The sequence below is a fragment of the Microcaecilia unicolor genome, chromosome 4, assembly GCF_901765095.1.
Source record: "Microcaecilia unicolor chromosome 4, aMicUni1.1, whole genome shotgun sequence".
Taxonomy (NCBI): Eukaryota; Metazoa; Chordata; class Amphibia; order Gymnophiona; family Siphonopidae; genus Microcaecilia; species Microcaecilia unicolor.
Window position 1 is genome coordinate 341,029,853 of NC_044034.1, and position 14,115 is coordinate 341,043,967.

The 14,115-nt window shown below is 42.2% G+C and overlaps 1 protein-coding gene across 2 annotated transcripts in view; it reads right to left on the reverse strand.

Moving 5' to 3' along the window:
* Positions 1-14,115, reverse strand: part of URB1 (URB1 ribosome biogenesis homolog) — a 147,722-nt gene that overhangs the window by 76,388 nt on the left and 57,219 nt on the right. The window contains exons 18-20 of one of the 2 annotated variants that reach the window (XM_030202133.1): positions 10,246-10,416; positions 8,622-8,803; positions 3,429-3,653 (exon numbers count right to left, since the gene is read on the reverse strand). In XM_030202133.1, coding sequence (XP_030057993.1) covers positions 3,429-3,653; positions 8,622-8,803; positions 10,246-10,416 — 578 coding nt within the window. Of the gene's footprint in view, positions 1-3,428; positions 3,657-8,621; positions 8,804-10,245; positions 10,417-14,115 lie in introns of both variants that reach the window. The other variant, XM_030202131.1, reaches the window with a different exon arrangement.

Below are 14,115 nucleotides of genomic sequence, written 5' to 3' on the forward strand. Positions count from 1 at the left end.
CTTGTTGGGCAGACTGGATGGACCGTGCAGGTCTTTTTCTGCCATCATCTACTATGTTACTATGTTACTATGTTAAACAGAATGGAGTCGGTCCAGAGAGTGGCTACTAAAATGGTCAGTGGTCTTTGTCATAAAGAGTATGGGGACAGACTTAAAGGTCTCAGTATGTATACTTTGGAAGAAAGGCGGGAGAGGGGAGATAGGTTAGACAGTTAAATACCTATGTGGCTTAAATGCACAGGAGGCAAGTCTCTTTCAATTGAAACGAGGGGACATAGGATGAAGGTGAAAGGGAATAGACTCAGAAGTAATCTGAGGAAATACTTCTTCACGAAAAGGGTGGTGAATTAATGGAATGGCCTCCCAGTGGAATTGGGAGAAAGTCTCCTGATGAAGTGGCAAAACAGTATGAGCTCTATTTCTGTCGAGGAATGAGAAAAATGAAGAACTAGGAATATTGAGTTCATGAAGTTGGCGTGATTTATTATGTCCCACTTTAACAGATTGCAATAGCGTTACCGGATGAAGTGAATAAAGGACACTTGATATGATATGAAGAGGTTCAGTCAAGCTAAGTAATTTTTTATTCCCGGAAGTTTTGCACTGTTATAATTTTTTGACTTCTTATCATTCTTTTTCAACTGAAGAATTTTAAATAGTTTTTTGTTAGATTTTGTTTTCGCACTAAAATTAAATTTTGTAATCCCTACTGACCTTTCACCACAGACTTTTCTCTCATTATGTTATGAGAGTTTTTCTCTGTGGTTTGTTTGGCTGGTGGTGGGGCCATTGATGATAGCCGTTATAAGGGGTATCCTACTGTATACTGGCACCCTTGGTTTATCAGGCCAGTTGTTAAAAATTGTTTAAAAAAAATTTTTTGGTGCTGAGCAAAATATTTCTAACAAATTGAGCAAATATTATATGTTGAGTTTCTGTTTTTATATTTGCTGATGCAGTTTTGAATTTTTGGATTCATTTTTCTATAAAATATGGTACATGGCTATGTGCACAAAGCCTATGGAAACCGCCCTTCTCATAAAGAGCTGTTAAGCACATGGAGTGAAAAAGCTAAAACATTATCAGGCAGAGATTTCAACAGCCTAGAACGGAATAGATCAAGAAGGCACTACAAGGTTCTTGCTGCCATGAAAAGCTTTCAATACTCCCTCAAAATGACCCCAAACCAACTGCTCCTTCAGCAGTACAGAAGAGAAGAGCACAGCCCAGTGGTTCCCAAACTGTGGATTTGGACCCCTCAAATGGGGGGGGGGGGGTCACAGTTACAGAGCTGCTCCCCCACTTTCTGGACCTCTGTGACCTATGCCTAATAGCAGCAGTAAATATGGAGCGTGTGAGACAGCAAATGTTCACAAGCCCTGTCCTCTCCTCATATGTATGCTTCATGTTAACCCAGTCAAGAGTACTGGGGCCTGGGGCCTGTGAAGATATATATATATATATATATAACAAACTAATTAATTGGATTTTGGCAAAGCCTTTGATAGTCCTTCACAGGAGACTTATAAATAAGCTGAGATGGCTGAACGTAGGACCCAAAGTGGTAAACTGGATTGGAAACGGTTGTCCAACAGGCGACAGAGGATGGTGGTAAATAGAATCCGCTCAGAGGAAAAGAAAGTGAGCAGTGGAGTGCCTCAGGAGTCAGTACTGGGGCCGATTCTGTTCAATATATTTGTGAGAGACATAGCTGAAGGACTAGAAGGAAATGTTTGCCTTTTTGCAGATAACATGAAGGCAGTCAGTACAGCGGATACCTCAGAGGGAGTAAAAACCATGAGAAGAGATATCCAAACATTAGAAGAATGGTCAAGGGTCTGACAGTTAAAATTTAATGCAAGTAAGTGCAGAGTAATGCTCTTGGGGTGCAGAAATCCAAAGGAGATGTACCATATAGGAGGAGAGAAATTGATAAGCTTGGCTTAGCAGCGGGACCTTGGGGTGATGGAGTCTGAGGATCTCAAGGTGATGAAACAATGCAACAAGGCAGTGGCCACGACCAGAAGGATGCTAGGCTGCACAGAGAGGTGTATAACCAGCATTAGAAAGGAGGTGCTGATGCCCCTGTACAAGTCGTTGAAGTATTGTGATCAGTTTTGGAGACCATGTCTTGCTAAGGATGTAAAAAAACTAGAAGCAGTTCAGAGGAAAGCAATTTTATTTATTAGGATTTATTTACCGCCTTTTTGAAGGAATTCACTCAAGGCATTGTACAGTAAGAAAGGGAAAGGGAAATGGGACTTGATATACCGCCTTTCTGTGGTATTTTGCAACTACATTCAAAGTGGTTTACATATATACAGGTACTTATTTTGTACCTGGGGCAATGGAGGGTTAAGGGACTTGCCCACAGTCACAAGGAGCTGCAGTGGGAATTGAACCCAGTTCCCCAAGAATAGATCAAACATGAGCAATAGGCAATTAGAGCAGTAAAAATATTCGAACAACAATACAAAGTATGGAATGGTATACTACTTGCAATGACAACACAATATGTACTAGAACATTATAATTGGTAGTGAAGGGTAAGGCAAAGTTGTAACATATAGATTAAGAAAGTAGGAAGAATTCGAAAGTAAGGTGATTGATTTGAAGGAAGTTGCACGTAAGGTCAATGAAAATGGTATGGGGTTTGCGTAGCAAGATGTATGAGGGGAGACTTGATGACATGAACATGTATACCCTGGAGGAAAGGAGAGACAGGGGTGATATGATGCAGGGATTCAAATATTTGAAAGGTATTAATCTACAAACAAATCTATTCCAGAGACAGGAAGGTGGTAGAACTTGGGAATATGAATTGAGGTTGAAGGGGGCCTAGGAAATACTGTCAGGAAGTATTTTTTTCACCGAGAGGGTGGTAGATACCTGGAATGCCGTCTCACGAGAGGTGGTGAAGATGAAATGGTAATGGAATTCAAAATGTATGAGATAAACACAAAGGAATCCTGTTTAGAAAGAATGGATCCAAAGCAGCTTAACGGTGATAAGGTGGCAACAACAGTAATTGGGAAGCAAAGCCAGTGCTGGGTACACTTCTACGGTCTGTGCCCTGATCATGGCTGGACAGTTTCAGCTTCAGAAGTCGTAGAACAAGGCCAGTACTGGGCAGACTTCTACGGCTTGTGCCCTGATCATGGCTGAACAGATCTGGCTTTTCAGAGGCTTCGATGACAACTTCAGAAGTTTTAGAACAAGGACACTGCCAGTCAGATTTCTTCGGTCTATGCCCGGAAAATGGCAAGGACAAATCAAGATCAGGTATACATATGAAGTATCACATCATACCTTATGTAATAAATTTCTTGTTGGGCAGACTGGATGGACTATACAGGTCTTTATCTGCTGTCATCTACTATGTTAATAACAGTGGTAAAATACAGATGAGGGTATGGAAAGATTCTTACTTTACTGAAGTTGCCCACTGTTGTCTTGAGGTACAGCATCACTTGTTTGACAGCCAGTGGGAGTTCTCCTATTTGAAGACGGGAAACTGCCCCCTTCAACTGTATCTCTACTTCCTTCTGGGAAAGGACAACAGCACCCCTCATGTAAGCAGACTGCAGTACACAGTGAAATGAAGACTCTTCTGTCAGGGGCACGTTTGTGTCAGCCTGGGCCTCCTGATTAAACTGCTGAAAAACACCAAGGAGAGCAAAGATCAAAGCCTTATTTGCATACAGAAGTAAATACAGTTTGGTCTTTCTGGATATCTTCCGCTTGTTTTTGTTGTTTTCTATGTATAACATACAGTTCATGCATACCAAAGATTAGAAAGCCCCATCATAATGGTTACACAGTTTGGTTTAAAGGCCAAACCTGAACATAGGGTCTCGGCTAGACAGCTGCATGGCGACAGAAATCTAACCTGTCCCCACCCATCCCCAAGGGAATCTAACCCGTCCTTACCCGCCCCAACTAAATCTTCTCCATTTCCACCCCCGGCCCACCCAGCCCCACCCCGTCCCCCGCCGCAGTGCATCGCACCTCGCAGCAGTCACCTTGACCTCCCCCCCACCCCACCAAGAAAACCAGATTCTCTATAAATACTGGTAAAAGTAATATAAATGAATTTTCTCCTATACTCTGCTAAATTAAAAAAAAAAACACATTTTCAAAACAAACCAAACATCCATGAGCAACATGTCCCCCTTTCTTTTCCTCCAATCCATGAGCAGCATGTCCCCCTCCCCATCCCCTTCTATTCCATGTGCTCTATTTCCACTTTTCTCTTCCTCCCTCTCCATGTATGCCCCCCTTGCCAAACTTTTTTCCAGTTCCTTCCCTCCCTTTTTACAGCCCCCTTGCTCACTCACTCCCACCCACACCCCCCGCCCCATGCACGACTCCATCCATCCACTTCCCCTCCCCTCCCCTCCCAGGTGGCCTTCCCCGAACATACCTCAGTATATCCTGGTGGTCTAGTGGGGCACGAAAGATCCCCACTCTTTCCTGCCAGCTGCTGCTGATCCTCTCTTCCGCTGTTTCTTTAAAATGGCTGTGGAGCCTTCAATCAGTGGCCTTGCAAGACTTTTGCACAAGTCTTGCAAGGCCGCTGCTTGAATTCTCAGCAGCCATTTTAAAGTAACAGTGGCAGCAAGCAGATCAGTGTCAGCAGGCATGAAAGAATGGGGGATCTTTCCTGCCCCACTAGACCACCAGGATGTACTGAGGTTATGTTAGGGGAGGGGAGTCGTCACTCGACTTGCTTACACTTCCGTGGGATCCCCACAGGGCTCGAGTTCATCCCCGCAGACCTGGATCCATTCCCGCAGGATCTTGCCGGGTATTTGTGACCTGGATTGGCCACCGTTGGAAACAGGATGCTGGGCTCGATGGACCTTTGGTCTTTTCCAGTATGACAATACTTATGTACTTAGCCCCACTCCTGTGCAGCTCTCAAGTCTCAGCATTCCAGATCTGAATAAATATAATTTGGCTTATTTGCTTAGACACCAGGGAAATTGGTTTCTTGAAGATCAGACTTACACACCTAGGAGCTATGAGGTGGCTTATTATAATCCGTGGCATAGTCTCTTTTGCACAGTCCATTGCAGTCTTTGCTATTGTATTTGCCTAGGAGTGTCCTACTACGTTCTTTGCGGGATGCTTGGCAGGATTTTATCTTGTTGTTGGGGTGGGGGGCAATCCTCGGGTGTCTACATAAGTACATGCCACACTGGGACAGACCAAAGGTCCATCAAGCCCAGCATCCTGTTTCCAACAGTGGCCAATCCACATCACAAATACCTGGCAAGATCCCAAAAAAGCTCAATACATTTTATGCTGCTTATCCCAGAAATAAGCCGAGGATTTTCCCAAAGTCAATTTAATAATGGTCTACAGACGTTTCCTTTAGGAAGCCGTCCAGACCCTTTTTAAACTCCGCTAACCGCCTTTACCACATTCTTTGGCAACGAATTCCAGATTTTAATTGCATGTTGAGTGAAAAAAAAAGTTTCTCCAATTTGTATTAAATTTACTACTTTGTAGCTTCATCGCATGCCCCCTAGATTTTTGGAAAAAGTAAACAAATGATTCACATCTACCTGTTCCACTCCATTCATTATTTTATAGACCTTTATCATATCTCCCCTCAGCCGTCTCTTCTCCAAGCTGAAGAGCCCTAGACGCTTCAGCCTTTCCTCATAGGGAAGTTGTCCTATCCCCCTTATCATTTTCATCGCCCTTCTCTGTACCTTTTCTAATTCCACTATATCTTTTTTGAGATGCGGCGACCAGAATTGCACCATGGATCGATACAAAGGTATTATAACATCCTCACTTTTGTTTTCCATTCCTTTCCTAATAATACCTAACATTCTATTTGCTTTCTTAGCCACAGCAGCACACTGAGCAGAAGGTTTCAACCAATCATCAACAACAATGCCGATATCCCTTTCTTGGTCGGTGACTCCTAACGTGGAACCTTGCATTACGTAGCTATAGTTTGGGTTCCTCTTTCTCACATGCATCACTTTGCACTTGCTCACATTAAATGTCATCTGCCATTTAGACGCCCAGTAACCCAGTCTAGTAAGGTCCTCCTGCAATTTTTCACAATCCTTTAGCGATTTAACAACTTTGAATAACTTTGTGTCGCCAGCAAATTTAATTACCTCACTAGTTACTCCCATCTCTATATCATTTATAAATATGTTTAAAAAAGCAGCGGTCCCAGCACAGACCCCTGAGGAACCCACTATCTACCCTTCTCCATTGAGAATACTTAACATTTAACCCCAAACTCTGTTTTCTATCCTTTAACCAGTTTTTAATCCACATAGGACACTACCTCCTATCCCATGACTCTCCAGTTTCTTCTGGAGTCTTTCATGAGGTACTTTGTCAAACGCCTTCTGAAAATCCAGATACACAATATCAACCTGCTTGCCTTTATCCACGTTTGTTCACTCCTTCAAAGAAATGTAATAGATTGGTGAGGCAAGATTTCCCTTCACTAAATCCATGTTGGCTTTGTCTCATTAATCCATGTTTTTGAATATGCTCTGTAATTTTGTTCTTTATAATAGTCTCTACCATTTTGCCTGGCACCAACGTCAGGCTCACCGGTCTATAATTTCCCAGATCCCCTCTGGAACCTTTTTTAAATATTGGCGTTACATGGGTTACCCTCCAACCTTCCGGTACCACGCTTGATTTTAAAGATAAATTACATATTACTAACAATAGTTCTGCCAGTTCATTTTTCAATTCTATTAGTACTCTGGGTTGAATACTATCCGGTCTAGGAGATTTGCTACTCTTCAATTTGTCAAACTGCCCCATTACATCCTCTAGGTTTATAGAGATTTCATTCAGTTTCTCCGACTCGTCAGCATCGAATTCCATTTCTGGCACTGGTATCTCTCACAAATCTTCCTCGGTGAAGACCGAAGCAAAGAATTCATTTAATCTTTCCACTATGGCTTTGTATTCCCTGATCGCCCCTTTTACCCCTCGGTCATCTAGCGATCCAACTGATTCTTTTGCTGGCTTCTTGCTTTTTATATACCTACAAAATTTTTTACTATGTGTTTTTGTCTCCAACGTAATCTTTTTTTCAAAGTCTGATCAGTTACCTCTTTCTGGGAATTTGCAATTCTCCCTGGGGGACAATAATGTTAGTTTCCACCATTGGGCAGCAAAGAGGGTACTATATCTGCAGTAAGTTTTGGACACTGGAGATGCGATGCTTCGTTGGGCGGACCTCCTTGCTAGGGGAGTGGTGGAGCCAAGAGATTTCTTTGCTTATGGGCAATTAAGCCACTAAGATCATACCTTAGATTCTATGGGGCTGGCTATCCCTTTACAGACTAGATTGCTAGAGTTTTTTGAACCATTTCAGGATGGTGGCTTGTTGGTATCTTCTCTTCATCGGGCCTTGCAAATATTTTCTCCAGTTAAGAGTCACGTTGAGCTTCAGGACTGGTGATGCCTACAAATTCTCTCGATCTTGGCAAATTGGTTCAACGGATACCAGAGATTTTCGTTAGTTTTGAACTCCGGGAATGCCAATTCCAATTATTGCAACGCACATACTTTACACAAGAACAAGTGTTTAAAAGGCAGGAAGACTGGACACACCTATTTGTCAGAAATGCCACCAGGGAGTTAACTCCTTTTTTCATGCTTTTTAGAGTTGTTCGAAAGTTCAATTCTTCTGGAGGGCCCTCTTGCATTACATGGAACATTTGTTCGAACAGTCTCTTCCCTTTTATCCGGTGGGGTTGCTTCTGGAAAGTATGAGGCCTTTTGTATACACAATCATTTGCATACTCTTGCTCCAGAAGGCAGGAATGCTGGGTAAGCGAGTCATTTTAGGAGTGTGGATCACTGATGAAACCCCCTCTTTCTGGCTCTGGAGGAATTGCTTTCATGCTTTGACGCTACATGAACAGCAGCATGCAAGGTATTCTCTTAAACGGGAAAAGTTGTTTCTGGCCACTTGAGATGTATATTTAAAATCTCTGTCTCATAGAGCTCAGAGTTTAATTCTTAATTCATTTTAACATCCTTCCCAGTTTTTGTTTGTTTTCTGTCTAGTACTTTTTGTGTCAATGGGGGGAAGTCCTTGTGCAGCACATGCCATGGGTTCACTGGATTGTTGTTTTTTTTAATTATTATTATCAGGGCTGGGAATGGGCTTGTGGGGATTTTGTCTTGTTTAATGTTTTTCGTGAGTGCTAGAAGAGTACAGGCACTCCCATACTTCTCTGCATTTCTTTGTTGTGAGGCGAACAGGTGGGCGGTTTTGTTTAGGAACTGCTGTAGACTTGGACAAATGTATCACTGGATGTTACACCGTTTTTCCCCTCCCTTTTCCATTTGTTCAAACACATTTGTTTCCACTTGAATTTAGGGGGTGGGGGAGGATAAAATTATTCACTGTTTTGATGACTGTTTGTATTCCTTTGTCTTTATTGCGTACATTTTGCTACTTGACACTTGTCATCAATAAAAAGTTGTTGAATCTTAAGTGAGATTAACACCCACCAGGCAATCCTTGTTTAATTACTTTAGCATACTGACCTTACAAAAAGCTTGAGTACAGCACTGTTATTCCAGTTAATGACACAAAGTTACTAAGCATGTCTTACCTGAGCCACTTTGGCCTGTGGTGGTATCCAGAGTTGGTAGAATGTGTATAATCGGCACAGCAAAGGGTGCTCCACAGAAAGCTCCTGATCATAACACTGCAAGGTTAAGCAGAGGGCCAGGGGGTCTCTCTGAGAGTATAAGATGTCTGTCAAAACTGCCACCAGGTACTGCACCACCCCATCTAGCAAAAAAAAAAAAAACCCCAAAAAAACCCAATATCACCAAACATAGAATCAATACACCGAACCACTCCATATGACAAAAACCATAGCAATGATGTCATTAGAAAACTCATACAGATACAGACTGATACAGACACCCCAATATGCTGCACCAAACTAGAATATCAAACAAAAAAGCACTGTTCCACTATCAGGCTTATTTTAGAAGGAGAAGGACGCCCATCTTTCGACACAAATTGAAAGATGGGCATCCTCACAGGGTCGCCCAAATCGGCATAATCGAAAGCCAATTTTGGGTGTCTCCAACTGCTTTCCGTCTCAGGGACGACCAACGTTCACTGGGGCGTGTCGGAGACGTAGCGAAGGCGGGACTTGGCGTACCTAAAACATGGGCGTCTTCGACCCATAATAGAAAAAAAAGGGTGTACCTGACGAGCATTTGGACGACTTTACCTGGTCCTGTTTTTCTTACGACCAAGGCACAAAATGTTGCCCGAACTGACCAGATGACCACCGGAGAGAATCGGGGATCACCTCTCCTTACTCCCCCAGTGGTCACTAACCCCCTCCCACCCTCAAAAAATAACTTCAAAAATATTTTGTGCCAGCCTCAAATGTCATACTCGGGTCCATTGCAGCAGTATGCAGGTTCCTGGAGCAGTTTTAGTGGGTGCAGTGTACTTCAGTCAGGCGGACCCAGGCCCACCCCCCCACCTGTTACACTTGTGGTGGTAAATGTGAGCCCTTCAAAACCCATCAGAAACCCACTGTACCCACATCTAGGTGCCCCTCTTCACCCATAAGGGCTATGGTAGTGGTGTACAGTTGTGGGTAGTGGGTTTTGGGGGGGCTCAGCACACACAGTAAGGGAGCTATGTACCTGGGAGCAATTTCTGAAGTCCACTGCAGTGCCCCCTAGGGTGCCCGGTTGGTGTCCTGGCAGGTCAGAGAGACCAGTGCACTAAGAATGCTGGCTCCTCCCATGACCAAAGGGCTTGCATTTGGTTGTTTCTGAGATGGGCGTCCTTAGTTTCCATTATCGCCGAAAATCAGAAACGACCATCTCTAGGGATGACCTAAATGTCAAGATTTGGGCGTCCCCGACCTTATTATTGAAATGAAAGATGGACGCCCATCTTGTTTCGATAATACGGGTTTCCCCGCCCCTTCGCCGGGACGTTTTGCGAGGACGTCCTCAGCAAAACTTTATGCCCCTCCACATGTAATAAAAACAAGATCAACCAGAGAAGCAATAAATTTTTAGCACAAGTAGTGTAATATCACACTGGTCAAATCACAGTTTTACCACTATGCTTGGAACATGCTTTGGAGTCACCATGGATTCAGATACTCTAGTGAAGAGTCACCCCCCTGCTGCTCTGTCTTTACCAAAGATATTCAACTCAGCTGGATACCCACAATGCAGTTTACAAATATATACCTTGGTCATTCCCTCCCTGGACAAACAATTTATTCCTGGCTTCCAATGTCGCAGGGACAAGAGCACTGAAAGGGAATGTGTTCTGTACCATGTCTTCACTCAAAGCAAATCCAAGCTCTTCATTTAAGCCCTCACTGCCTTCTACAATCACATCCACCATGTCCAAAACATCTAAAAAGAGAGAAAAAATGTATGTCAACTCATTAACACAGATTCTAGATTTATGTCATGCACAACAAAAACAAGAAACAGGCATGATATAGGTTGACAGTCAAAACATCTAGTTGCCTATCTTTAAAGAATTAGGCGCCAAGATCTTCTTAAACAGAAAGTCTCTCACAGCTCCTAAATTTAGGTGTCTAAGTTTTACTACCTGCTAACATTTAGGCATTTAGAAAGTGGGCAGGGCAAGGTCAGGGAAACAAAGTTAGGATCTAATGCCTTCACTCAAGAAAATCAAGTTGTCTTAAATTTAGGTGTCTTGGGAATTCGGCCTAAAATCTAGGCACCTAGATCAGCTGTTACCTGAGGTGCTCCGTAGTCTTCGAATACTGGCCAAATAGTAAAGACAGAAATGTTTAGGAAGATATCTTTACATATGAAAACCACATATCCTTTCATGTCTGTGCCGATGGATAGGATAGAAAAATTATGTCTTTCACTTGATAATTTTTTTTTTCAATTAGTCCTACCAGACCAGTGCAGATGAATGGGGCCGTGGCCGTCAACCAGGGATGGAGACAGAGAAAAGAAAGTAGTTCTTGTGAATTGCCTCTTAAGGATATTGTTCAGCCTGGAATGTTCAATAGTTTGACTAAAGAGAATCCACAAAAGGTGGAGAACTCAATAGATCCCACGAGGCGTGAACCGAAAAATAAAAAGGTGGGAAAATAAGCCAGGCTATCCAAAGAATGGAACCAAATAATCTTTACTTAAAAAACAAAATTTAATAATCTTCAAACAAATAATAATATAACAATAACACATTAAAATTGACTCGACACAACGTTGTGTTTCGGCCGAATGGCCTACATCAGGAGTCTATAGACATAAACAAAACAGTAAATAAATAAATTAAGCATATAGAAATAAATATTAACAATATGGAACAAAAATTATACTAAAAGAGGAACATATATAAATTATCAAATAATGATTTAAATACTATTAGTCCAAATGGCCTGAACAATGAGATAGACTTTCGCCCATTCTTATAGTTTGAACACTTCTTTAAATTTAGTTGCTGTCGTGTCTTATTTATGCAAATATAGATAAGGATTTTTTAATTGGTATTTTTCATCTGAAAAAAATTTTTTTGAGCATAATTATCTTTTGTGTTATTACACAAGTCATATTATTTTGGCAATTATTGAATTACAGTTCTATGTATATTTGACTAGCCAAGCAGGGGTGCTCCTGACCATAGGCGGTCGGTGGCCCAACTGTTTGGGGAGGCTAAAGGGGGTGGGGTTAGGGGGTGGGGCCAGGGGTGGAGCTTAAATCCATAATTGTCTGATAACACACAGAAAAAAATAAATAAATTTATTTATTTATTTATTTATTTGTTGCTTATATCCCACATTTTCCCACTTGTGCAGGCTCAATGTGGCTTACAGTAAGTTAAATAAGAGTACAAACTTAAAGATTAGGCAAGCATCTAACAGAGTGAACCACAATTAATACCTTTTATTAAATTTAGATATTAGATATGTATCATATGTCAAAGAATAAAGTGGTTGCTCAAAGCATATTCTAAGCACAATCGCTCAACTGCAAAACACTATGCACAACTTTGTGCAAAAAAGCACACTCAGAACCTTACTGTACCATAAATATTACACTGGGCAGAACCTAATACACCACCCATACGGAAAATGCAGACCGTCAACAATATGAAACAAGGGATCATATCATCACAGTTCTCATGTAGAGCCACAAAATACCCTAATTTATGTTTAATGTGGGATAAAATGCCATAAATAAGTAAATAAATATAAACTTTTAATGTTGAGCACCTGATTCTCAAAGTGGACATATTCCAAACACTATAATGAAAATAAAATGATCTTTTCTACCTTTGTTGTCTGGTTGTCCGATTGATTCTGCTGCTATCTGTTCTCAGTGCAGGTCAGGAAGTCATCCTCCTTAAATATCTCCCTGGCAACCCAGCCAACCCCCCCTCCCCCTGCAGTAAGGCAAACAAACCATAAACCAATTTCTACAATTGGTTACACAAGGCTAGAGGGCTTTCACTGCAGCTCCTGCTGTGAGGATGGAGGTAAATCAACAATTTAAACCTCTCAGAGCACAGCAGGGGAGGCTTAGCCTGTCCAAGCCTCTTATACCGGGCGCCTATGCTCCTCACCATATTACCAGACACTATGGAACTTTGAGACTATATGCCTCATTCAGCCAATAATACCATCAACAAAGTCTTATAGTTGACAGACCTACACCTCACCAGGAACCTGGGATCTGTCCTGGGACTTCTTCTTTTCTCCATCTATACTTATTCCCTTGGTACTCTGATCTCATACTATGGTTTTCAGTATCATCTTTACGCTGATGACTCCCAGATCTACCTCTCCACACCAGAAATCTCAGCCAAAATCCAGGCCAAAGTATCAGTCTGCCTGTCTGACATTGCTGCCTGGATGTCTCCGCGCCATCTGAAACTAAACATGACCAAGACTGAGCTTCTTACCTTTCCACCTAAACCAACCTCTCCTCCTTCCCCATTCTCTATTTCTGTGGATAACACTCTCATCCTTCCTGTCTCATCAGCTCGCAACCTTGGGGTCATCTTCGTCTCCTCCCTCTCCTTCTCTGCACATATTCAGCAGACTGCTAAAACCTGTAGCTTCTCTCTCTATAATAACACCAAAATTTACCCTTTCCTTTCTGAGCACACTACCAGAACCCTCATCCACACTCTTATCACCTCTCGCTTAGACTATTGTAACTTGCTTCTCACAGGTCTCCCACTTAGCCATCTCTCTCCTCTTCAATCTGTTCAAAATTCTGCTGCATGACTAATATTCTGCCAGTGTCGTTAAGCTCATATTAGCCCTCTCCTTAAGTCACTTCACTGGCTTCCTATCTGTTTCCGCATACAGTTCAAACTCCTCTTTTTGACTTATAAGTGCATTCACTCTGCAGCTCCTCAGTACCTCTCCACTCTCATCTCTCCCTACATTCCTCCCCAGGAACTCCGTTCACTGGGTAAATCTCTCTTATCTGCACCCTTCTCCTCCACTGCTAACTCCAGACTCCGTTCCCTTTTATCTTGCTGCACCATATGCCTGGAATAGACTTCCTGAGCCGGTACGTCAAGCTCCATCTCTGTCTGTCTTCAAATCTAAGCTAAAAGCCCACCTTTTGGATGCTGCTTTTAACTCCTAGCCCTTATTCACTTGTTCAGAACCCTTATTTTATCATCCTCACTTTAATATTCTCTTATCTCTTGTTTGTCCTGTTTGTCTGTCCTAATTAGATTGTAAGCTCTGTCGAGCAGGGACTGTCTCTTCATGTTCAAGTGTACAGCGCTGCGTACGTCTAGTAGCGCTTTAGAAATGATAAGTAGTAGTAGTAGTATTCTCAAGAGTAGCCTATCCTAGCTGCTACCAACAGTTCATATTTCCACCGAGAAATACTGAGACCTAAAGCTGTACCAGACCTCTACAAGGGGAGTGAAGTCAGCTTTGACCATTTTTCCCTCATCTTAACAGAAAAGGAACATAGTCCACTCATCTGGATTTGTCTGGCAAAGACAATAAGAAAGACATGATTATAGGTTGCACCCCCTATCAACAGATGTGGTCCTAATTAACAGCTGTACTTTTTGCCAATGTGTGAAATGGGCAAAAGAGA